Raw genomic sequence first — 26,133 nt, forward strand, 5'->3', positions numbered from 1 at the left:
TAGCAGTAGAGACAATAAAATACAGAGAATAAAACCAGACTCACCCCAACTCCAGTAAGAAAGCCAAATAATTTAATACTTGTTTTCAGTACAAAACGTTTTTGAAATTGTTTCCCAAATTGAATTTGATTCCTACATTGTTTTGTTATACAAAAATGCTCATAACAAATCCAAAAGTGACTATAATTTCAATTTATTTATTTAGATTTTTGTTATTTTTCAGTATTTATTATTGTAATTACAGACATGATGAACTGTTAAACTCAACATTTTATGGTTTTCAGGTAATTTTATTGTTTCTTCACGTCAGAAAAGCGTTAGTAAGTCTTTTTTTATTTTTGCATATAATTCAGTTAACAGTATAATATACATTTCAATGAACTGAGAGTAATATCTATTACAGTACAAAACTTTTTTGAGGAAACCAAATTGCATTTAGAACCTACGGAAGTCCATTCCCGCCACTCAGACAAAAAAATGTTTTGCTCATAATTATGACTTAGCTATCTTATAATAATGAGATACTATCTCACTATTATGACTTAGTATCTCATAATTAAGACTTAGCTATCTCATTATTATTAGACTCTATCTCATAATAATGAGATAGCTAAGTCTTAATTATGAGATAGCTAAGTCATAATAATGAGATAGTATCTCATTATTATAAGATAGCTAAGTCATAATTATGAGATACTAATTGTTTTTATCTGAGTGTCGGGAATAGGCTTCCATAAGAACTTGTAACAAATCTTCCAAAAAAAAATACATTTAGAGAAAAAAAAACAAAAACAAACAAAAGATGACTAAAATACAACTTAGGGGTGTGCATCTCCTACTAATTCAAGCGTGATTCAAATTTCTATTTTTAACTTAAAGGAAAAGCGACTCAGAAATTGTCTTGTGCAATTCAGATATAGATTAATTATTTTTCTGATAATATACCTTTAGAGATGTTTTAAATTGTCAAATTTCATTTTTTAAATGATTTATGTTAGGCTTTTTCCATTTATTCTTGTGAGTGTGATATTTTCCCAAGATGAATATAATATTTACCATTTTGGATAATAAATAAGTGTATTTTGTTAGTTTTCTACATGACTGGTGAATTGTGTATTTTCAGCAGGGGGCGCTATAACTACTGAAACACCTTACACTGTTATACCTTTTATTCAGGCATTGTGATAGAGTGGGAACTCTGGAAGTTATTTGCTGATCTGACAGTATCTTCAAGATAAGGGCTCCGGTCAGAGAGCAGGGCACGGAGAGACAGTTTTACGTATTTAATGACAGTTGAACTATGGACATCTGTACATTTCTGTGGTTCCGTGTGGTCTGGAAAATAAATACAAAGAATGATGTAAAAGGACTGTACAAATTGTGAAATAAATATGCCAACATTTAAGACAAAGCAAAAACAAATATATTCCCAAATGATGCACATTCAAGGGTTACACAGAGTAAATATTGTGACTTCCAGGCTCAGAGGCACTGACAAATTATATGGTCTCCAGGGACCTCTGGTGGTCAAAGCAAGGTACTGCTGTTGCAAGTACCACACTACTAAACCATGCTGCCAATTAGCCTGGCATTATACCACACCTCAACTGAACTGACGTCATGGATGGATACACATGGAGTAAATGGAATAAAACTCAAATAAACTAGTATTTAGCACACATAACACAAATTAAGAGAAGTGAAATGAGGACTACAAGCGAGAATAGCAACTGATACCAATTAAACTGTAGGAACTCCCTCTAAATAATCCAAACAATATGTCCAGACAGACATAAAGGAAACTGAATGAACTTATAGGTTATTTATGTATCCATAGAGGTGCTACGGTTGGCCAAACTTACATATCAGTCATGAACGCACACGCGGCTGTCTGCCATCACCAACAGCTTAGACAAAATGGTAGAAACGGCTTTACAGGAAGTGACTATCTAGAGGAATTGATGTCACAAACTGGACCACCAAAATAAGAGTGGGGTAACTTTACAAATGTATCTTGTAAAACTGCCATAACTATAACCCTTTCTGACATAGCCGCCCCCGAATTTAGTTATAAATTCGAAAACTAGAGGAAAGTCTTATCAGGTGTTCAGCCAGAGTCATCTTCATCTTCCCAAGCTGGCAGTCGCACCAGGTGCACAACTGGTCGAAGATAAGTCTGTCCCTTTATCCTCACTTCAGCTGCCCTGACTCGACCGTCTGAGCCTGGACATGTCTTGACAATCCTCCCGATCGGCCACTGGGCCCTGGGCAGTTGTGAATCGACCACCATCACAACCTGTCCAGCTGCAAGATTTTCTGTATTCTTGTGCCACTTGTGTCGCTTCTGTAGGTTAGGAAGATGGTAGCGAATAAAGTTGGACCAGAAGTGGTCTGCCAGGACCTGGCTGTGTCGCCATCGCCGTCTGCCCAGGAGTTCACTGGAAGCGTAAATGGCTTGTGGAAGCGATGCATCACGACGTCCCATGAGTAGTAAGTTCGGGGTGACTGGGTCTGGATCAGTAGCATCCGAGGATATATATCCCAGTGGCTTCGCATTGAGAATTCCCTCCACCTCAATCAAAACCGTCTGCAGAACAGATTCTGTGACAGTTTGGTCCTGCAGTACCACTCGAAGGGCTGCCTTCACTGACTTGATCTCCCGTTCCCATGTCCCCCCAAAATGAGGGGAACCTGGCGGGTTGAATCGGAACTCTATTTTCTGTCCAGCCAGCTGCTTTTGGATAGGTGCTTCTAAAGTTTGGAAGCTGGTCTGTAGTTCAGCCGCTCCACCTCGGAAATTGGTCCCTCTGTCGGCCAGGATTTCAAAGGGCTTGCCACGTCGAGCGATGAAGCGACGTAATCCCATCAGAAAAGCATCAGTGTCAATGCTCTCCAGCAGGTCGAAGTGCACACAACTCGTTGTCATGCATTTAAAGATGATCCCCCATCGCTTCTCTGTGCGTCGACCCACCTTGATATTGTAAGGGCCGAAGCAGTCCACTCCGGTAGACCAGAAAGGTGGCTTGTATAGACGGAGTCTTGCTGGGGGAAGGTCTGCCATTTGTGGGACTACAGGACTAGCACGCCACTTTTGACATTCCACACAGCTGTACTGATGCCGTTTGATGGATTCTCCTCCGCGTAGGATCCAGTATCTTCTCCGAATTTCAGCGAACACACGCTCGGGACCTGGATGCAGGAGCTGGTTGTCATATTTCTTGATGAGGAGCCTGGTAGCATGATGTTTTGGGTCAAGGATAATTGGATGCATGGAATCTAGATCCAGATCTTCTGCTCTTCGCAGCCTGCCTCCCACTCTTATCAGCCCGACAGCTATATCATACTCAGGAGCAAGCATGATTAGACGGCTTTGTTTGGAGATGGACTTCCCCACAGCAAGGAGTTTCACCTCTTCCTGGAAGGTCTCACTTTGGGATTGTCGTAGGAGATGTAGTTCAGCTTCTTGTACATCTGCAGCTGTCATGGTGGGGCTCACCAGGTCTTTGGCCGCCCCGTGAAGGCTCATATGAGTGGCTCTAACGAGGTCATCCCAGTTGTCGATGTTAGTAACATCCACTTCATGAGAAGGACAGGTAGCTGCTGCACAAAACACTGTCTTGCGTAGCTCATCCTCATCTTCTTCCTGAGCTACTTCCATTTGTAGCTCTGGCCAGGTGTCAAAAGGCTGGTGAAGAAATTGTGGACCCTGACTCCACCGGTTGGGCTGACTGAGCTCATGGAGTGTCTTCCCGCGGGTAAGGTCATCTGCTGGATTATCAGAGGTGCTGACATACCGCCAAGTTGACCCTTCGGTAAGTTCTTGAATTTCAGCAACCCTCGTTCCAACAAAAACCTTGTATCGACTTGAGTCTGATTTCAGCCATGTCAACACTGTAGTTGAGTCGGTCCATAGTGTTATCTGCTGGGGAGAGAATGACAGCTCTGTCATTGTGACCTTAGCCAGCTGAGCCCCGGCTAGAGCTGTGCACAGTTCAAGGCGTGGCATTGACAGCTGTTTCCGAGGGCAAACACGAGATCTAGCCATCATAAATGCAATGTGAACATTGCCCTGGTTATCGGGAGTTTGAATATACTCGACTGCTCCGTAGGCTCTTTCGGAGGCATCGCAGAAGATGTGCGCTTGTCTGTTAGGCACTTCAGGGGCCAAGGTTGCTGGAACATAGCATCTTGGGATTTCCACTTGTGGGAGGTAGACCAGCTCGCTCTCCCACTGTGTCCATATTTCCAGTAGAGCCTTGGGTCGAATCTGCTCATCCCAGTCGACTCCCACTTTCCACAGGTCCTGGATGAGGATCTTGGCTCGAGTGGTGAATGGGATAAGATACCCCAGTGGGTCATACTGCGTGGCCATCACCTTGTAGATGTTTCTCAGGGTCGGCTGAGAATACTCTACCGGTCGGTGTCTGTAGCCGAGGTGATCAGAGAGGCAGTTCCAACGTAGGCCTAAAGCTGGTTCCTCTGGGTCTTGTCGGGATTGGGAAAGCCACAGCTCGGAACTAGCCGCTTTGGCTTCAGCAGGAAGGTGTTCCAAAACAGTTGGATCGTTGCTGGCCCACTGCCTTATATCGAACCCTCCAGCAGAGAGCAGACTGCGCAGTCGGTCAACTAGGGCTTTAGCTTTATCAGCAGTGGTGATGCTTGTTAGACAGTTGACCACATAAAATGCGCTTTCAACTGTATGCAGGATGTCTTCATGCCCCTTACTGTTGTCCTTCACATGCCTCTGGAGGGCATATGTTGCACAGCAAGGACTGCACGTTGTTCCAAATGGCAGAACCTGCCACTCATATACAGTCGGTTCCTCCTCTCTCTTCATACCTCTCCACAAGAAACGGAGCAGCGGTTTGTCTTCTGGTAGTAAGCGAACTTGGTGGAACATTGCTTTGATGTCACCGCTGGCAGCCACACTGTGTTCTCGGAACCGAAGAAGTACGCCGAGAAGTGAAGGACCTAGGGTCGGCCCGGGCAGGAGCTGGCTGTTTAGACAGTGTCCATTGTGTTGGTAGGAACAGTTGTAGACAATTCTTGCCTTTCCATTATGGTGGACAACATGGTGAGGCAGATACCATGACTCCTGGGAGCTGTCTACTGTAGCTGAAGGAAGGGGTTTGGCATAACCTAACTGTTCAAGTTTATGGATTTCTTGACAGTAGGTATCTGCCAGAGCTGGATCTTTAGCTAGACGACGTTCAGTACTACGTAGCTGTGGGAGCAAAGTGTTCTTTGATGCCCAGAGGAGGGGACTATCCTTGCGCCTGAGAAGTGGAGTAGCATATCTAGTCACTCCATCCACTTCCACTTTAGTGGTGCGTTGCTCTAACAGGTCCACAGCCTGTTGATCCTCTTTAGAACACGTGGCAGTCTTTATGTTCACATAAGGCGAGATGTCAACTTCCCACAGACGTTCTACATGGCGCTGGAGCTCTGAGTTGGGAGACGTGGTGAAGTAGCAGTGTGGGTGGTCAGCAGAAACAGGACTGAAGTTGGCTGGGCCTTGTAATGTCCAACCAAGAGGAGTGCACACTGCTAGGGGGCTCCCAGGTGGGCCAGCTATTACTGGTTGCCTAGGGATGAGTAGATGAGGGAAATCAGACCCAATAAGAAGTAAAGGCTGCACTCTGTCCACAAGTGGAAGTGGAAGTCCTCCCAGATGGGAGTACTTTCGCATGAGTGACTTTACAGGGTAGCTGTGTTCTGAGAGACTTAGTTCATCAGCAGTGAAGGCATGGTGAATGCTGTACTTTACTTTGGGAGTGTGAACTGGAGATATTTCAAATGAAACTGTTGCTCCCTGAAGGTGAATCACCTCATGGCGGACAGTGCGCAGGGGAAGGTTTTCAGGCTTTTTAGTCAGATGGAGGCATCGCACTGCTGATGGGAGGATAAGAGTCCTCTAGGACCCGTCATCGAGGATAGCAAAGCCTTCCAGGGAATACTCAGCATTGTGTAGACATACTTTGACCAACTTGAGCATGACTTTATTTGGGCGATTTGGACGGTCAATGTACACTGTATTGGGAGCAGCGTTGACCATTAACACCTTTTTAGGTTCTTGAGGGCACACGTCATGGAGCACAGTAAGATGTTGTTGCTTACATAATTTACAGGGCTTCTTTAGAGTGCAAACCTCAGGTGCATGATTCCTGCCGCACCGCCAGCAGCTTCTGTGTTTGATCCATGTGGCAATTTCAGCTGCTGAAAGAGCTTTGAATTTAGGACACAGGCTCAGGTAATGTCCTCTGTCGTCACAATAAGGGCAGTAAGGTTTAGGACCTGATTTAGGCTTAGGTGATCTTATATGGCCAGCTGGATCTGGAGGTGTGGCTTTAGCCTGGCTCTCTGTGTTGTAGTACACATTGGATGAAGGACCTTGAGGTTTCTTCTGATTCCTCAGCTTTGGTTGATCTTGACACATGTACGCTGCTCTAGCGGCGATTCGCTTGGCTTGTGATTTCAACTGGAGCCATGTGGAGAAATCTGACAGGGTATAAGTCTTATCAGTCCCAGTTGTCAGAATGCCACGATTCAAGCTATACTCAACAAAGCTGTCTCTGTAGTTAGCGGGCAATTTGTTAAGTAGCCTATCAACATGAGAGCCACATTTGAGTTCGTAGCCATTTTCACCCTCTAGCGATCGGAGCATGCCTACTAAAGCTTGTCCTGAGAGGGCAAAATTGTCAAATCCATCTGGATCACCAACCCTAACTGGAGGTAAGTTTAGGATGGCTCCTAGCTCACTTTGCACAAGCTGGCGGGATTGCCCGTATTTATCTTGAAGTGCCTGTAGGGCCGATGTGTATGGTTTCGGGTCATACATAAAGGCTTGTGCTAGCTTGTGAGCACTAGGCAGCTTCAAATGCTGCAACAACACTTGATATTTAAATGGTTCGGTGAGGTGAGCATGTGAGCTTAGCAGGTTATCTAGAGCCATCTTGAGCAGTGCAAAGTCTGCCTCTCTTCCAGATGTGAAGTAGGGTAAAGCAGGCTTAGGAAGTCCATATGAAGTAGCTATTAATAGCTCCATTAGGTCTGTACTAGGTGCAGCGATTGAGCCTGGAGGAGGAGCTGTCTCTCGTGGCAAAGGTGGTATGCTGGGAGGAGAGTGATGCTGCAGGGCTGCATCAGGTTGTACTGGCTGTTGTTGTGAATAAGACCAGGGTACATGCTGATGTGGAGCCTGGTTATAGACTGCTGGTAGCGTGTTTAGGGGAGCAGTGGACTGCACTGTTAAGGCTGGTGGTCCAGCACGAGGTAATATAGCACCAACTGATAGTGTCGTACCAGGCTGAGGGATGGTATGTGCTGTGGTGGGCGGAGCTATCGTGGAGTATGTGAATTGTGGCTGGGTCGGCAGGTTTACCATGGCAGGAGGTTGCGGTTGAAGGACAGGTGAAGCTCTAGTTGTTAATTGGCTTGTTGAGACAGGAGGATTAGGCACTGCTGCTGTAAAGGCTGGTGGAGGGCCAATAACTGTAGGAGCAGAGTGTGCAGGTCCATGTGCACCTTGTGAAGGTGGTGGTACTCCCATGACGTCAGCTGGGGACCCTTTGTTGGATTCATCTCCACTTTGCGGTCTTGAGGCAACAGAGCTGCTTGTTTCCTCCTTCAGGAGGGATGTAATGAGAGTCGCTTTCTCGAACTCTATTTCCTTTTCCTTTAGTTTGCGTTGCAGCATTAGCCGTCTGGTAATAGCCTCCTTTGCCTTTAATGCTATTTCTGCCTCTTCATCAAGCTTACGCCTCTGTATTTCTTGTTCTCTTAGGAGTTCCTCTCTTCTTCTGAGGGCTTCCCGAGCTTGCTGGTCCAGATGCTGGTACTGTTCATCCATCAGACTTTCCTCCATTATCTGTCTTTGCACCTCTGCCAACTCCATGCGCTTTATTCTCTCCTCCAACATGGCTGTCTGTATGTCAGATAACCCATCGATGATTGACCTCCTTGTTAACGAACTGGCGCTGCCCTGGGTCTTAGCTTTACTGCGCTGAGAGACAGGTTGGCTTCGATCTGATGATGCTCTCCTACTAGGTAGGCTAGGTATGGCTTCAGTGATGGCAGCTGTCATCATTGCAGGTTGATCTGGAGGATGAGCTTCATGCCCAGCTGGAGCTTGGGCTGCTGGATGATGGAGAAGTTGAGGTTGGTGTCCAACTTCATAGTCCTCCAAATACGTTGGTAGTCGTCTCTCCCGCTGGGATCTAGAACGCACTGCTGGGTCAGATGGTTGTCCTAGCTCCTCCATAATATCTCTAGATGACTGTGGATCCGGCTCGAAGGACCATGTGATAGAGTGGGAACTCTGGAAGTTATTTGCTGATCTGACAGTATCTTCAAGATAAGGGCTCCGGTCAGAGAGCAGGGCACGGAGAGACAGTTTTACGTATTTAATGACAGTTGAAGTATGGACATCTGTACATTTCTGTGGTTCCGTGTGGTCTGGAAAATAAATACAAAGAATGATGTAAAAGGACTGTACAAATTGTGAAATAAATATGCCAACATTTAAGACAAAGCAAAAACAAATATATTCCCAAATGATGCACATTCAAGGGTTACACAGAGTAAATATTGTGACTTCCAGGCTCAGAGGCACTGACAAATTATATGATCTCCAGGGACCTCTGGTGGTCAAAGCAAGGTACTGCTGTTGCAAGTACCACACTACTAAACCATGCTGCCAATTAGCCTGGCATTATACCACACCTCAACTGAACTGACGTCATGGATGGATACACATGGAGTAAATGGAATAAAACTCAAATAAACCAGTATTTAGCACACATAACACAAATTAAGAGAAGTGAAATGAGGACTACAAGCGAGAATAGCAACTGATACCAATTAAACTGTAGGAACTCCCTCTAAATAATCCAAACAATATGTCCAGACAGACATAAAGGAAACTGAATGAACTTATAGGTTATTTATGTATCCATAGAGGTGCTACGGTTGGCCAAACTTACATATCAGTCATGAACGCACACGCGGCTGTCTGCCATCACCAACAGCTTGGACAAAATGGTAGAAATGGCTTTACAGGAAGTGACTATCTAGAGGAAGTGATGTCACAAACTGGACCACCAAAATAAGAGTGGGGTAACTTTACAAATGTATCTTGTAAAACTGCCATAACTATAACCCTTTCTGACAGGCATTGTTTAATGAATGTGTCTCAAATAAATTCACTATTACTTAAATAAAGTTAGTTAATGTATGTTAAAATCTCAAAGAGTGGTTATCAGGCTTTTGGGTTTAATTATCATAGTTTGTGTTCTGTTTTCTGATTGGCTCTGCTCACCATGACGCGTCATCAACACTGAAACGGAAAAGCCCGTGTTGTCAGTGAACGCATCACGGCAAAGTAATGGAAAGAATGATTACGGATAGGTTAAATTATTATTTAGAAAGTAGGAATTTGTTAATGAAATATCAAAATGGGTTTAGAGCTGGCAGAAGTGAAATCAGTTATTAGACAGCAGATTCTGGATGAATGGCAAGAACAATGGATAAGGGACGTGAAAGGAAGACATTTGTACAAATTAAAGGGAAAGGTTGGAAAAATGGAAGTCATTCAAATGAGTAACAGAAATCAAGTAGTGATAACAAGGATGAGAATGGGACATACGGCTTTGAACAGTACGCTATTTATTCTTGGACAGCGTAATACAGTAGAACATGTATCATGTACTTGTAGAAAATATGTGGAGAATAGGAAAATGTTGGTTGAAAAAATAAAAGTTAAAGGATATAAGAAATATGATTTGAATGTTAAATGGGGGAATAGTGGTTTATAAATTAGTCATAGACTTTTTAAGGGAAAGTGGAATACTTGATAGAACTGAGTTTTATTTATTCATTTTTAGTAGGATACTCCCCACTTCAACTCACACTCCCATTCAGTAGGCGGCGGAAATGCACCTGAAAATTGGTTGCCACTCGCCAATTAAACGACAGCAGAAGAAGAACGCATCACGGCGGGCCACGGCTGAATCAAAGCTAGATGAGATGATTACTATAATGACTACTGGCTGCAGAAACAAGCAACTCAATGGAGAGCGTGTCAGGTTTGGAGGGATTTGCGGTTTTGAGATGCTCTGTTGGAAATGTTTATTATTTCAGGTGTTAGACTGACTTCCTGGTTTAAAGTTTCCAGACGTTTTCACTTTGTTCTTAAAGTATAAGTACTAAAATATAAGAAGCTCTAACGATTTATAAAGACCAATGTCAGAGTTAAAACTAAAGTATTATTTACAGTATGTTAGTATCAAGAGTGTCTGCAGAAAGATTTCATTCAGATCTAACCACTTTCTATATTATTTACTTATGTATTTATTTTTATTATGTATTTCAATGAAAGTGTGGAGTTTTAGTCTTAATTAGCTGTGTTTTTACAGTCCTATACACTCCTGTATACATTCCTCCGAGGTTCTGGTCCATAATCAGGATAGGATTGCACAGTTTCATCCAGGATGTGAATATCTCGTTACTCCACATCTTGAATGTTCTGAACTGGATTTAGACGATATTTGTTGGCCTAACCCAAACCCTCATCTTCACTGATTTAACCTGCTCTTCCTTTACAACTGAGCATCTTTTCAACAGATTTTATTTGTGTGTGTAACCTGTGTGTCATGGTCTGCGTCTGCATCTTCCTTCATGTGCCTCCTGGTGTTCTCCATCCCTCTCTAGATTCCCTTTTGTGTCTCTTAGCGCCCTCATGTGTCCTTTGTCTGCGTCTCAGTTAGGTGTCTTATGAGCTTTTTGTCTCGTCCCCAGACTTTGTGCTCTAGGTGAGCTTCTGTTTCAAAGTCTTTGGTCTTCGTGCTCTTTGAGAGCTTTGGGTGTCCTGTGCTCCAGGACTTTGGACTTTAGGCTCGTTGCCTTGGATTTATTTTTGTTCATCCTCTAATAAAAGGATTTTTTCCTTATATCTACTCCTGCCTCGTGTCCTCCTGGGTATCTGCATATTTGGGTCCTAAACATCCCCGAAACGTGACACTGTGTCTGAATAGGTGCCGTCTGTGGGCTCCTCAGAAGTGCAGCTGCTGGTTTTGTGTCTGGAGAAGCCGTGTCCTTTGCGGTGGAGCCCGCTCTGACTGAAGATGCCTCCCTGCTGAAAGCTGCGACTCTGGCTGCCGGACGTGCCGGTTCCACCGGAGTCGCCGTGGCGACGTCGTGCCTCGTGTTCACATCGCTCTTGGAGTGGGTTTTCTTCTCTTTGCCATGATGCTCAAACTGCTGACCAGAGCTGGAGTGAGTCTGGCTTGGTTAATGGAGGTGACTGCTGGGGCCTCAGTGGTGGTGGGAGCTGTCACATTCGGAGTCGTCGAGGGTGTCCTTCCACCATGGATCGTCCTTTTAGCTCACGGCGCTCCAGTTCTCCTTGTGTACTCATACTCCAACATCAATGACATGTCGACCGCTCTGTTAATCATCTTCGCCTCTCTTTACCTCGGTGTGGCTTTTGGATGCTTGGGTCCTCTATCTGGACTGTTTTTGCTGCACTGACCATCTCTTTACTCTGTGCCTTTCGTAGGACTCCTAAAGAGTGGCTAACGCAAACGCCAAACTCTAAGACTGGGTGCAAACTGCTGGAGAGGATCTTTTTCTGCTCGGTTTTTGTTGGAATTCTTGGGTTTTTGGTTGGTTTGGGAGCGTGTGAGGTAGGAGAAGGGTCAGAAGCAGAGGTGGGTTTAACACTGCAGTCAGTCCTCTGCGTGGCATTTGTCTGCAGGGCTGTTGGGAGCTGGACTGGGACCAGTGGCCGTGGTCAGACTGGGACCAAATAAGACAGGACATATTTCAGTGGGAGCTGCTGTTGCAATATTTGTGTCTCGTGTCTAGGTGCCAGAAGCTGCACCGGAGGAACACTAGGGGCGGCTACAGCTGCAGGGGTGTCACTTGGTGCTGCCAGTGTTGCAGAGTGTCACACGTCTAAATCCAGAAATTCAGCTTCGCTGGTTCTTGGTTGTGTTGTTGCAGGTGCTCTCTTGGTCCTTAAAGGTGTTTCTCTGAAAGCAACACCTTTGATGACATCGGAACTCATCGCAGTGGCAACTGTTGCAGTGGGGGCATTTGTTCTGGGTGCACCAAAGAGCCCGCTCCACACCAGAGTGAATCTGCAAGGGGGCCTCCTCACAGGGGATGGAGCTAATTAAAATGATCGGCATGGAGACGGTCACCATGGCAGCAGCACCTATTGGAGCGGGGGTGCTCGGGGCCGCAGCCTTGGGCACGGCAGCACTGGGAACGCTGGGGACCATCGGAGTTCTGGTGGCTGTAACACAGGCTCTGGGGGGTGTCCTCAGTGGAAGGATTGGAAAATCAGCACCAACAGCCAGCACACACACACACACTGACCTACGCTGGACTTCACATCCATCACTTCTGCTGAGCAGGACTTCCGCACATTTGCTTCCAACAAAGACGTTCAAAATAAATCTAGTATTATTTGCTGCTTTTTGTTGTGCACTGAAGGGATTTCTAACATACGATTTGTACCTTGTATTATTTTGACCACCAGTGTTGAAATAAATATTTTTTTAATGAAACCCACTGATGCCTTCTGAGAAAATATTTTTGTAAAATGTTGAAAATGTTTCATATTTAAAGGATGTTTGCTTTTTATTTTATTTTATTTTATTTTATTTTTTGCCTGAAGGACAAAATGCTTATTTTTCCTTTTTGTCAACCCTTCGCACAATTCCCAAGACGTGGCTGCTAGCAGGCTATTACTCTGATTTGATCTCAACAACAGTAACAGAGGATTTGCTCTGGGAGGGCTGGGCGTGGGAGGAAACGAGAGGTAAACACTGACATCAGACCACGGAGGAGCGTCGTACCTTTGGTTCTGCATTACGGATCTTTGTGCAATTAAAAGAAAGGAATAATTTTTACATGACAATGTTTTTCCTCCTGGTTTTATTGACTTTAATTGGATAAAAGCATCATTATTCTGCCATGGCGACCAACAAGACTTCAAACAGAAGGTGGGGTATTTGTTTAAAGAGCTTGGAGGTCACTTCAATGGTAATTTAAAAACAACAGCTCCAGATTCAATCCAAGGTAGGAACTTTTCAGGATGGATTTAAAGAAAATCTGCAATACTTAAATTTTTTGGACACTTCACAAAAATTGGAATGTGATTATCTTCAAGTGTAAGGGGAACTATCTTCTGAGATACCATGACATGAACCAGTATGCCTCTGAACCGGGTCCCTACGACAGACACTGAGCCGTCCACAGAGTGCTCCGTGGAGTATCCCAGCCAGGTTACCGGTGATGTGGGTCGAAGCCGGGAAGTGGCCGTCCTCCAGTCCGGCTGCTGCCGCTGCCTGCCCCGTGCGGTGCGCCTCACCTTCACGCCCGAATCGTTGGAGAGGCTCTACCAGAACTATTTCCGACGCCAGAGAGAGGAGAACCTGCTGGTGTTGGTGGCCTTTGCGGCTCTTTTCAACAGCTTCATCCTCATCATGTGTGCGGTGGTGTACACCGAGCACAAACTGGACATGGTTGTGGTGGCAGCGATGGGATTGGCTGCTGATGCCGTGCTATTCCTGCTGTGCTGGTTCCACAAACTCCCTGCATCACCCGTAGCAAGAGGAGGGGTCCCCTACGTGCTGTGGCTGATGATTACTGTCCACGTTTTGTGTTACATGAGTTTAAACTACAAGAGGTTTCCTGATGGAAGCGACTCAGTGGGCTGGCAGGCTTTCTTTAGCTTCTCCAGTTTCCTGACTTTACCTCTGAACTTGGTGCCTCTCATCCTGCTCACAGCCGTGTCCTGTGGGATCCACACCCTGGTGCTGGGGGTGACGGTGGCTCAAAGGTTTGTGGATAATCTGCAAGGGCCCGTGCTGGTGAGACAGGTAAGAAAGGTAGACCTGTTGCAGAAACACCTGACATGATTAGTTCCTGCATTTACCACACAAACACATCCATCCATGATCCATCCATTCATTGTCTGAACCCGGGGCGTGTCCAGGGAGTGGCCTGGGGTAGCACATGCCACCCTTGGAATCTGATTGGCCACCCCAGGTGCCACCACACCAATTTACATTTAAATAGTCTTTTCATTGTCCACAAAAGGCTTGGGGGTTAAAAACAAAAAAGCATAACCATTGGTGCCACCCATGCACAAAGTTGTGCCTCACCTGGGCCACCCCATTTTAAAAGATCTGGACACGCCTCTGGTCTGAACCCACTTCTCCACGTAGGGTCGCGGGGGGCTGGTGCCTATCTCCAGAGGTCAATGGGCAATCAGGCGGGGTACACCCTGGACAGAGTGGCAGTCCATGGCAGGGCAACACAGAGACACACAGGACAAACAATCATGCACACACACACACACACCTGCACAGGAAGAACATGCAAACTCCATGCAGAAAGATCCCAGGCTGGGAAGCGAACCCAGGACGTTCTTGCTGCAAGGCAACAGCTCTAACCACTGCAACACTCACACAAAACTGTTATATCAATTACATATGAAGCAAATAAAAGTTGTGTCTAGTTGATTTGATTTATTTATTGTTTGAATTAAATTTTTTATTTATTGTCATGCTCTCATGCATGACATTAGGATTTATTTAAACTCCACATGAAGCTGACAGCATCTTCCAGACCATTCTACAAACAAAATTAGAAAATATCCCTAGAAAAATAACAAATTAAGCATTTTCTTCTCGCTTCAGCTCCTTGCCAATGTGATGCTGTACCTGTGTGCAGCCGCAGTGGGGGTGATGTCCTTCTACATGGCTGACAGGAAGTACCGGACAGCGTTTTTGGAGGCTCGTCAGTCGCTGCAGGTGAAGCTGACTCTGGAGGAGCAGAGTACGCAGCAGGTGAGAGGAGGGCAATGATTATCCTACGCTTAAACTCACATTTGTACCTGAAACCTTCTGAGATAAATGCCTGACTTTGTGCCAAAGTGACTGACATTTCAGCTACAAGCACAAAAAGAACCAATGACTTATGTTTGTTTTTTATTTGTTTTTTTGGGGATGACACACACTTAAAGGCTCCTCTGTAAAGACACACACTGCTTCATTATGCTGTGTTTTCCAGAGACTAATGGTTGATTAGAGGATCTGCTGTTTTCACCTGTGGGTCAGCCATCAGGGACATGCAAACCTAATGTCAACAAAAGTAATCAAAGTGGGATTCCTGGTATTTAAAGGATGCTAAAAGTCTCCTGGTGGAATAAGGAAAAAGTGGTTAAGAAAACGAGTGAGTTATGAGAGTTTTTGAATGATTTCTTTATTTTATTTTCCTTTTTTGTTTCAACCAATCACATTAAACTTAAAACTTTAGGGGACATATTATGTAAAACTCACCTTTTGTATGCTTTTGTGCAGCCATGTGGGTCTCTACTATTTTCTGTGAACACTCCAAACATGAAAAAACGCATTTATCTGTGTTCTGTCAGTGTTTGGTTTTAGGAATTATGTGCCTAAAATAAGCATTTTCAAAAAGTCCCCGTTTGTGATGTCACAAATGGGTTAAATTAGATCAATACCACCTCTCACACCCAAGAGAGAGCTGCTGCTGCTGCTGCTGGAAGATCAGCGCATCTACTCTGAGCCCCTCACAGAAAGTGGAGCTTCTCAGCTTATAGCAGCTTGAGCGGGGGATGGGTGGCCGTGGCCAGCTCCAGCTTGTTTTCTTAAAATGACAGAGCTCTGAAATGACTCATTCTGGAAGGTACTGAAGCAATCAAGATTAAAAATGATAGATCTTCGTCTCCCCTCTCCCTGCCACACCTGGTGTGGAGTGCAGTGCCTTGGTCTGCCTGGGTCGTGGCTCCCGGGTCAAGGAGTTTAAGATTTTTGGCATCTGCCTGACCAATCCCAGTGGCTGCCTGGTGGGGTCTGGGTCCCCGGCGGGAGTGGTCACCCCTGGGTCCAAAGTCATTGGGTCCCGGGCTCGGCCAGCTAGCGGGTGGGAGGCTGCAGGCGGGCCTGTGGGCTTGCTGCCGATATCTCCCAGGACTCTGCCGGCTGCTGGTTGTGGCCCCCCGGGGCGATCTTCTGCGCCTCTCGAGGGGGGCGAAGGGCTTTTCTGGTCGCAGACTCCCTGGAGTTCCTGTGCTCTGGGGCAGCTCCTGGATCTCTGGGGCTTGGAGCTCCCTCCGTCTCCTGCACATCTTTAGGGGGCAGATCTGTGGCCCCTCACACTCTCTATTGGACGCTCCTATAGAGAAACCTTACATATACAAGAATGTGTACACACACAGGTACTCACATGGTGCTCTCATAAATATGGACTTGAGCATTTTCAACACATGTCAAGGCTATGGTGGGCACTTAATGCACTGTGATGTATTATCGTGTGACTCTTTGCAACTTTTTACTGTTTTATGTTAAATTTGGAAGTTATTTGCAAATCTAATAATAATTTTGGCTGAGACTCATTGTTTATGTTTGTGAATTCACTTCTAACTAAAATTATCTGGACAGAAAGGATCGAGCTTCTTTTGACCAGTTAAAATGCGTGTATGTGTAACGTTAGTGGGGGCTTGTCCGGGATCACTTACATCCGTTACTGAATATTTCAAACAAAAAGGCGTAATTATTAGTGAAAAGAAATACAGAATTATCTGTAACAGCATCCTGTTTCATCAGATTAAACACGTTAATAGAGAATAAAATAAAATAAATAAACTGCTGAGATTGCTTTATTAGAGAGGGACTTAATGCAAACAACTTCATAAGCATTTTTGGGTCAGCCATAGAACTATTATAACTTAAGAAGATAAGTCATTAATGCCTTTCAATAAATTATGTAAAAAAGGATAAAAAGTTATAGAATATCTGAACATAAAGAAAGCAAAGCAAAAATGACCCCAAAGCACCTTTTTACACCATGCATATAATCAGTCAAACATGAATCTCACTAATTGTTCCAATTTGTTAAACCCACACATGCATGCTCACCATTTTCAGTTTTAACATCTTTCCTTTTATCTTTCCTGTAGGAGGAATTACTGCTGTCCATTCTCCCAAAGCATATTGCTGATGAGATGCTGCAGGGCATGAAGAACCAGGCCAATCAGAATGAGGTCCAGCAGCAGCAGCAGTTCAACACCATGTACATGTACCGCCATGAAAATGTCAGGTCAGCATCACACAGAGTTTTAAGGACTTTCATCCCAGCAGATGGACTCAATGGCTGGTGCTGACTGTGTTTTCCTTGCAGTATACTGTTTGCAGACATCGTGGGCTTCACCCAGTTATCCTCAGCGTGCAGTGCCCAGGAGCTTGTAAAGCTGCTCAACGAACTGTTCGCTCGCTTTGACAAATTGGCGTCTGTGAGTGTCGGAAGTCTCAGGAAGCTCAAAACACAAGCTTACAAAACTATTTCCTGCCTTTTAAGGACCCAAAAGTCAAAATATCAGCAGGAAAACAGTAGGATCTGATAAAGATGTTGAGAAACTGAGAACTAGATGTACAGGGAGGTCGTGATTACTCTGAGCAAGAATATGGATTATAAAAGAGCTGGAATGAGGTGAACTGAGAAAAATAGAGCACAAAGAGAAACAGAATAGAACAAGAAGCCATGGAAGCCTGGATTTCCTTGAAGAGAGGATGAAGGATGATAGAGGCATGGCTGTTTTTTAAAAATCTTAAACATAATAAATACAATAAATGTGTGATCTGTAAGCTTTCAGAGTATATGCTATGGCACTCAGCTAGCACCACATCAAAGTTTAGGTCAATATCTGTGAAAGTGACTTGGGTCATTAGCGCCATTTCTATGTTTGTTTTGGTTGATGAGCTGTGGAAGCCATCTTTAATTGGACTGACTCCAAAAGTGAATTAGTTGCAGATGTATGGTTCTGAGAGTTGATCATGGGTCATTGTGATTATAAACATACAGGCAAAAACATTATTGTCCACTTTTTGCTTTTTGATGGTGATCAAAAATAAACAGTCTAACCAATGCAAAATGATTTGAACTGCTAAATCGCACACCTTCAAACTCACAAAACCTGTAATGATGACATCCTCGGCTTATAAAAAGACTTATAATTCATTTAGCAGTACTCTATCTTCTGAACAACTCAACCTTGTTTAACAGCAACATCACCAGCTGAGGATTAAGATCCTTGGAGACTGTTACTACTGCATCTGTGGCTTGCCTGACTTTAGAGAAGACCATGCTGCTTGTTCCATAAGAATGGGCCTCTCCATGGTAGAAGCAATATCGTAAGTGGGACTTCATGGTCGAAATTCATTGAGATACACTTGAAAGCGTAAAAGTTAAATGATGGCAACTTCTATTTATTTACTCAAATTTAATAAAAGAAAAGCAGAAGAAAATGTGGATTTATTTCATGCAGGTATGTGCGGGAAAAGACAAAAACGGATGTGGACATGAGAGTGGGCGTCCACACCGGCACTGTCCTTGGAGGAGTGCTCGGACAGAAGCGCTGGCAGTTTGACGTCTGGTCCACTGATGTCACCGTGGCTAACAAGATGGAATCTGGAGGAATTCCTGGGTATGATCAACAATCTATAATACAATAAATAATTCCTTGAGTTTAGTTTAAATTCTGACAAGTGTGTGTGCAGGAGAGTGCACGTCTCTCAGAGCACCAAGGACAGCCTGCATGGGGAATTTGAGCTGGAGCCGGGAAACGGTGGAGAGAGGTGTGAGTACCTGCTGGAGAAAGGCATTGAGACTTATCTGGTTCTTGCCCCTAAAGAGGGAGATGATGGGCTCAGTGGAAATGTGAGTTTTTCCTACCTCAGTGTAGTTAACCTGATTTCTTGGTTTAGTGTGGAAAGAAGAACAATTTCCCTTTTATATTGGAGAAACCTTCTTTTTTATTTCCCTAGACACCAGACTCCATGACTGAAAAAAACTCAAATCAACTGATCAACACCACATCACCCAAAACGAACGCAGCCTCCAACCAGCCTATGCTGTCTCACCCGAAACAAGAGGTAAAGGTTTCACAATAACTCTAATGAAACGGTGTGTTATAAGAAATTTTTGATTATTGGTTTAGAAAATCCAAACATTCAGAAGAAAACAAATAACTCTTTGGCATTTTTGGCTTGACAGGAAGTAGAGTTTTCATTAGGTATTAGTCGTTTAGTGTTAGGTTGTCATTTTGTGGCAGTTTTCTTTATGTGACCCCATTAGCTCCTTTCAGAGTCACAGGCAAGGTTTCACTTGTTTAGTGACATTTTTGTAATATTAGTTATTTAAAAAAAATTTGTCCAATATTTTATTTAATTTAGTTTTAATGAGTTTTTACAACTTGCTTGTTAGCTTTAGTTTTGTTTCTATTTTTTAAAAATGCTTAGTTTCTGTTTGGTTTTTATTAGTTTTACATTATAGTTTTATCATTTTAGTAATATTAGTTATTTATAGAAAATTTTAGTCAAAATTTTCATTTTATTTAGTTTTAATGAGTTTTACAACTTGTTTGTTAATTTTTATTTACTTTAGATTTTTTTTTTCAAAATGCTTAGTTTCCATTTAGTTTTCATTAGTTTCCATTATAGTTTGTCTTTTTTTGTAATATTAGTTATTTATAGAAATTATTTGTCAATTTTTTTATTTTATTTGTTTTTAATGAGTTTTTACAACTTGCTTGTTAGTTTCAGTTTAGTTTCAATTTTTTTGAAAATGCTTAGTTTTTGTTTAGTTTTTATTAGTTTCCATTATATTTTAGTCATTTTATTAATATTAGTTATTTATAGAAATGTTTTGTCCAATTTTTTATTTTATTTAGTTTTAATGAGTTTTTACAACTTGTTTGTTAAGTTTTATTTAGTTTTAATTTTTTGAAAAAGCTTAGTTTGCATTTATTTGTATTAGTTTCCATTATAGTTTGACTTTTTTGTAATATTAGTTATTTATAGAATTTTTTTGTCAATTTTTTTATTTTATTTATGTTTAATGAGTTTTATAACTTGTTTGTTAATTTTTATTTATTTTTGATGTTTTAGAAAATGCTTAGTTTCTGTTTAGTTTTTATTAGTTTCCATTATAGCTTTAGTCTTTTTTTTGTAATGTTAGTTTTTATCGAAATCTTTTGTCAAATGCTTTATTTTATTTAGTTAAATGAGTTGTTACAACTTGCTTGTTAGTTTTAGTTTTGTTTCAATTTTTTTGAAAATGCTTAGTTTTCATTTAGTTTTTATTATTTTCCATTATAGTTTTAGTCATTTTAGTAATATTAGTTATTTATTGAAAAATTTTGTCCAATTTTTTATTTTATTTAGTTTTAATGAGTTTTGACAACTTGTTTGCTAATTTTTATTTAGTGTTTGTTGTTTGAAAATGCTTAATTTTCGTTTAGTTTTTATTAGTTTCCATTATAGTTTTAGTCTTTTTTGTAATATTAGTTATTTATAGAAATTTTTCGTCAAATGTTTTATTTTATTTAGTTTTAATGAGTTTTTACAACTTGCTTGTTAGCTTTAGTTTTGTTTCTACTTTTTTAAAAATGCTTAGTTTCTGTTTAGTTTTTATTAGTTTCCATAATAGTTTTAGTCATTTTGTAATATTAGTTATTTTTAGAATATTTTGTCCAATTTTTTATTTTATTTAGTTTAATGAGTTTTAAAATGTGTTTGTTAATATTTATTTAGTTTAGATTTTTTTTAATAATTAGTTTCCATTTAGTTTTTAATAGTTTCCATTACAGTTTTAGTCTTTTTTTGTAATATTAGTTTTTAATAGAAATGTTTTGTCACATTTTTTAATGTATTTAGTTTTAATGAGTTTTTACAACTTGCTTGTTAGTTTTAGTTTTGTTTCTATTTTTTGAAAATGCTTAGTTTTCATTTAGTTTTTATTAGTTTCCATTATAGTTTTAGTCATTTTAGTAATATTACTTATTTATAGAAATTTTTTGTCCAATTTTTTATTTTATTTAGTTTTAATGAGTTTTTACAACTTGTGAGTTAATTTTTATTTAGTTTTTCGTCTCGTCTCATCTTCCTCCGCTTATCCGGGTCCGGGTCGCGGGGGCAGCATCCCAACTAGGGAGCTCCAGGCCGTCCTCTCCCCGGCCTTGTCCACCAGCTCCTTCGGCAGGACCCCAAGGCGTTCCCGGACCAGATTGGAGATGTTACCTCTCCAACGTGTCCTGGGTCGACCCGGGGGCCTTCTGCCGGCAGGACATGCCCGAAACACCTCCCCGGGGAGGCGTCCAGGAGGCATCCTGACCAGATGCCCAAACCACCTCAACTGGCTCCTTTCGATCCGGAGGAGCAGCGGTTCTACTCCGAGTCCCTCCCGAATGTCCGAGCTCCTCACCCTATCTCTAAGGCTGAGCCCGGCCACCCTACGGAGGAAACTCATTTCGGCCGCTTGTATCCGCGATCTCGTTCTTTCGGTCATTACCCAAAGCTCATGACCATAGGTGAGGATTGGGACGTAGATCGACCGGTAAATCGAGAGCCTGGCTTTCTGGCTCAGCTCCCTCTTCCCCACGACAGATCGGCTCAGCGTCCGCATCACTGCAGACGCCGAACCAATCCGCCTGTCGATCTCCCGATCCCTCCTACCCTCACTCGTGAACAAGACCCCGAGATACTTAAACTCCTCCACTTGAGGTAGGACCTCTCCCCCGACCCGGAGGTGGCAAGCCACCCTTTTCCGGTCGAGAACCATGGTCTCAGATTTGGAGGTGCTGATCCTCATCCCAGCCGCTTCACATTCGGCCGCGAACCTACCCAGCAATAGCTGAAGGTCAGAGCTGGATGAAGCTAGGAGGACCACATCATCCGCAAAAAGCAGAGACGAGATTCTCCTGCCACCAGACTCGACACACTCCACACCACGGCTGCGTCTAGAAATTCTGTCCATAAAAGTGATGAACAGAACCGGTGACAAAGGGCAGCCCTGGCGGAGTCCAACCCTCACTGGGAACAGGTCCGACTTACTACCGGCTATGCGGACCAAACTCACGCTCCTCTGGTAAAGGGACTGAATGTCCCTTAACAGAAAGCCACCCACCCCATACTCCTGGAGCGTCCCCCACAGGGTGCCCCTGGGGACACGGTCATAAGCCTTCTCCAAATCCACAAAGCACATGTGGATTGGTTGGGCAAACTCCCATGCCCCCTCCATCACCCTTGCAAGGGTATAGAGCTGGTCCACAGTTCCACGGCCAGGACGAAAACCACATTGCTCCTCCTCTATCTGAGATTCAACTATCGATCGGACCCTCCTCTCCAGTACCTTGGAGTAGACCTTTCCAGGGAGGCTGAGGAGTGTGATCCCCCTATAGTTGGAACACACCCTCAGGTCACCCTTCTTAAAGATGGGGACCACCACCCCGGTCTGCCACTCCCTAGGAACTGCCCCCGATGACCACGCAATGTTGTAGAGACGTGTCAACCATGACAGCCCTACAACATCCATAGCCTTGAGATACCCAGGACGAACCTCATCCGCCCCCGGGGCTCCGCCGCTGTGTAGTTGTTTGACTACCTCAGCAACTTCTGCCCCCGAGATCGGACAGTCCATCCCCAGGCCTCCCAGCTCTGGTTCCTCCTCGGAATGCGCATTGGTGGGATTGAGGAGCTCCTCAAAGTATTCTGTCCACCGTCCGACTATAGCCTCAGTTGACGTCAGCAGCTCCCCATCCCCACTGTAAACAGTGTGAGCGAGTTGCTGCCTTCCTCTCCTGAGGCGCCGGACAGTTTGCCAGAACCTCTTTGGAGCCGATCGATAGTCTTTCTCCATGGCCTCACCAAACTCCTCCCACGCCCGAGATTTTGCCTCGGCAACTGCCACTGCTGCACCCCGCTTGGCTATCCGGTACCTGTCTGCTGCCTCCGGAGACCCACTGACCAGCCACGCCCTGTAGGCCTCCTTCTTCAGCTTGACGGCTCCCTGAACCTCTGGTGTCCACCAGCGGGTACGGGGGTTGCCACCACGACTGGCACCGGCCACCTTACGACCACAGCTAGCAACAGCCGCCTCGACAATCGCAGAGTGGAACAAGGCCCACTCGGACTCAATGTCCCCCACTGCTCTCGGGACGTGGTCAAAGCTCTGCCGGAGGTGGGAGTTGAAGACCATCTTGACAGGTTCTTCTGCCAGGCGTTCCCAGCAGACCCTCACTATGCGTTTGGGTCTGCCAGGTCTACGCGGCATGTTCCCTTGCCATCTGATCCAACTCACCACCAGGTGGTGATCAGTTGACAGCTCCGCCCCTCTCTTCACTCGGGTGTCCAAAACATACGGCCGCAGGTCAGATGATACGACTACAAAATCTATCATCGACCTGTGACCTAGGCTAACCTGGTACCAAGTGTACCGGTGGGCATCCTTATGTTCGAACAGGGTGTTCGTTATGGCCAAACTGCGGCTTGCACAGAAGTCCAATAACAAAACACCGCTCGAGTTCAGATTAGGTGGGCCGTTCCTCCCAATCACACCCCTCCAGGTCAAGCTGTCATTGCCCACGTGAGCATTGAAGTCCCCCAGCAGGACAATGGAGTCCCCTGATGGAGCACTATCTAGCACTCGTCCCAGGGACTCCAAAAAGGGTGGGTACTCTGAACTGATATTTGGCCCATAAGCACAAACAACAGTCAGGACCCGTTCCCTGACCCGAAGGCGCAAGGAAGCTACCCTCTTGTCCCCCGGGGTAAACCCCATCACACAGGCAGAGAGTCTCGGGGCTAACAAAAAGCCAACCCCAGCCCTCCGCCTCTCACCCGGAGCAACTCCAGCAAAGTAGAGTGTCCAACCCCTCTCCAGGTCTCGGGTTCCAGAGCCAATGCAATGTGTCGAGGTGAGTCCGACTATATCTAGCCGGTACCGCTCAACCTCTGCCACAAGCTCCGGCTCCTTCCCCGCCAGCGAGGTGACGTTCCATGTCCCAAAAACTAGTTTTCTTGTCCGGGGATTGGACCGCCAAGGCTCCCGCCTTGGTCTGCCACCCGATTCACATTGCACCGGAACCTTCATGTTCCTCCTGCGGGTGGTGGGTCCACAGTTGGACGAGCCCATGTATCCGGTTCGGGCTGGGCCCGGCCGGGCCCCATGGGCGAAAGCCCGGCCACCAGGCGCTCGCTCACGGGCCCCAACCCCAGGCCTGGCTCCAGGGTGGGACCCCGGTAACCCTCCGGGCCGGGTACTCCGACTCTTCGTTTTAACCGCCATGAAAGATCCTTCAAACCGTTCTTTGTCTCACCCTTCACCTAAGACCAATTTGTCATGGGAGACCCTACCAGGGGCACTAAGTGCCCCAGACAACATAGCTCCTAGGATCATTAGGGCACTCAAACTCCTCCACCACGATAAGGTGACGGTTCAAGGAGGAGTATTTAGTTTTTATTGTTTGAAAATGCTTAATTTTCATTTAGTTTTTATTAGTTTCCATTACAGTTTTATTCTTTTTTGTAATATTAGTTATTTATAGAATTTTTTTGTCAAATGTTTTATTTTATTTAGTTTTAATGAGTTTTTACAACTTACTTGTTATTTTTAGTTTTGTTTCTATTTTTTTTTTGAAAATGCTTAGTTTCTGTTTAGTTTTTATTAGTTTCCATAATAGTTTTAGTCATTTTGTAATATTAGTTATTTATGGAATATTTTGTCCAATTTTTTTATTTTATTTAGTTTACTGAGTTTTTACAAATTGTTTGTTAATTTTATTTAGTTTTTATTGTTTGAAAATGCTTAGTTTTCATTTAGTTTTCATTAGTTTCCATTATAGTTTGTCTTTTTTGTAATAGTAGTTATTTACAGAAATTTTTTGTCTAATGTTTTATTTTATTTAGTTTTAATGAGTTTTACTTCTTGTTTGTAAATTTTTATTTAGTTTAGATTTTTTTGAAAATACTTAGTTTCCATTTAGTTTTTATTAGTTTCCAGTACAGTTTTAGTCTTTTTTTTTTTGCAATATTAGTTTTTTACAGAAATGTTTTGTCAAATTTTTTATTTTATTTAGTTTTAATGAGTTTTTATAAACTGAGGTAGTCAAACAACTACACAGCGGCGGAGCCCCGGGGGCGGATGAGGTTCGTCCTGGGTATCTCAAGGCTATGGATGTTGTAGGGCTGTCATGGTTGACACGTCTCTACAACATTGCGTGGTCATCGGGGGCAGTTCCTAGGGAGTGGCAGACCGGGGTGGTGGTCCCCATCTTTAAGAAGGGTGACCTGAGGGTGTGTTCCAACTATAGGGGGATCACACTCCTCAGCCTCCCTGGAAAGGTCTACTCCAAGGTACTGGAGAGGAGGGTCCGATCGATAGTTGAATCTCAGATAGAGGAGGAGCACTGTGGTTTTCGTCCTGGCCGTGGAACTGTGGACCAGCTCTATACCCTTGCAAGGGTGATGGAGGGGGCATGGGAGTTTGCCCAACCAATCCACATGTGCTTTGTGGATTTGGAGAAGGCTTATGACCGTGTCCCCAGGGGCACCCTGTGGGGGACGCTCCAGGAGTATGGGGTGGGTGGCTTTCTGTTAAGGGCCATTCAGTCCCTTTACCAGAGGAGCGTGAGTTTGGTCCGCATAGCCGGTAGTAAGTCGGACCTGTTCCCAGTGAGGGTTGGACTCCGCCAGGGCTGCCCTTTGTCACCGGTTCTGTTCATCACTTTTATGGACAGAATTTCTAGACGCAGCCGTGGTGTGGAGTGTGTCGAGTTTGGTGGCAGGAGAATCTCGTCTCTGCTTTTTGCGGATGATGTGGTCCTCCTAGCTTCATCCAGCTCTGACCTTCAGCTCTTGCTGGGTAGGTTCGCGGCCGAATGTGAAGCGGCTGGGATGAGGATCAGCACCTCCAAATCTGAGACCATGGTTCTCGACCGGAAAAGGGTGGCTTGCCACCTCCGGGTCGGGGGAGAGGTCCTACCTCAAGTGGAGGAGTTTAAGTATCTCGGGGTCTTGTTCACGAGTGAGGGTAGGAGGGATCGGGAGATCGACAGGCGGATTGGTTCGGCGTCTGCAGTGATGCGGACGCTGAGCCGATCTGTCGTGGGGAAGAGGGAGCTGAGCCAGAAAGCCAGGCTCTCGATTTACCGGTCGATCTACATCCCAATCCTCACCTATGGTCATGAGCTTTGGGTAATGACCGAAAGAACGAGATCGCGGATACAAGCGGCCGAAATGAGTTTCCTCCGTAGGGTGGCAGGGCTCA

The 26,133-nt window shown here is 44.3% G+C and overlaps 2 protein-coding genes across 2 annotated transcripts in view; one reads left to right on the forward strand and one right to left on the reverse strand.

Annotated features, from left to right (window-relative positions):
* Positions 1 to 5,908: 5,908 nt before the first annotated feature.
* LOC139066366 (uncharacterized) lies at positions 5,909 to 9,027 on the reverse strand. The gene is made up of 2 exons (XM_070548881.1): positions 8,982 to 9,027; positions 5,909 to 8,454 (listed from the first exon to the last, which is right to left on the reverse strand). The coding sequence occupies exon 2, from the start codon at positions 8,258 to 8,260 to the stop codon at positions 5,915 to 5,917; it is 2,346 nt and encodes a 781-aa protein (XP_070404982.1). The 5' UTR covers positions 8,261 to 8,454; positions 8,982 to 9,027; the 3' UTR covers positions 5,909 to 5,914.
* A 3,835-nt stretch (positions 9,028 to 12,862) lies between these two features.
* LOC107377979 (adenylate cyclase type 3) overlaps positions 12,863 to 26,133 on the forward strand; it is a 32,424-nt gene continuing 19,153 nt past the window's right edge. The window contains exons 1-8 of the mRNA XM_015947961.3: positions 12,863 to 13,886; positions 14,709 to 14,858; positions 16,991 to 17,130; positions 17,212 to 17,323; positions 18,094 to 18,221; positions 18,356 to 18,514; positions 18,588 to 18,747; positions 18,855 to 18,962. Coding sequence (XP_015803447.2) covers positions 13,218 to 13,886; positions 14,709 to 14,858; positions 16,991 to 17,130; positions 17,212 to 17,323; positions 18,094 to 18,221; positions 18,356 to 18,514; positions 18,588 to 18,747; positions 18,855 to 18,962 — 1,626 coding nt within the window. The 5' untranslated portion in view covers positions 12,863 to 13,217. The remainder of the gene's footprint in view (positions 13,887 to 14,708; positions 14,859 to 16,990; positions 17,131 to 17,211; positions 17,324 to 18,093; positions 18,222 to 18,355; positions 18,515 to 18,587; positions 18,748 to 18,854; positions 18,963 to 26,133) is intronic.

The sequence above is a fragment of the Nothobranchius furzeri genome, chromosome 2 (genome assembly GCF_043380555.1).
Source record: "Nothobranchius furzeri strain GRZ-AD chromosome 2, NfurGRZ-RIMD1, whole genome shotgun sequence".
In the NCBI taxonomy this organism is placed as follows: domain Eukaryota; kingdom Metazoa; phylum Chordata; class Actinopteri; order Cyprinodontiformes; family Nothobranchiidae; genus Nothobranchius; species Nothobranchius furzeri.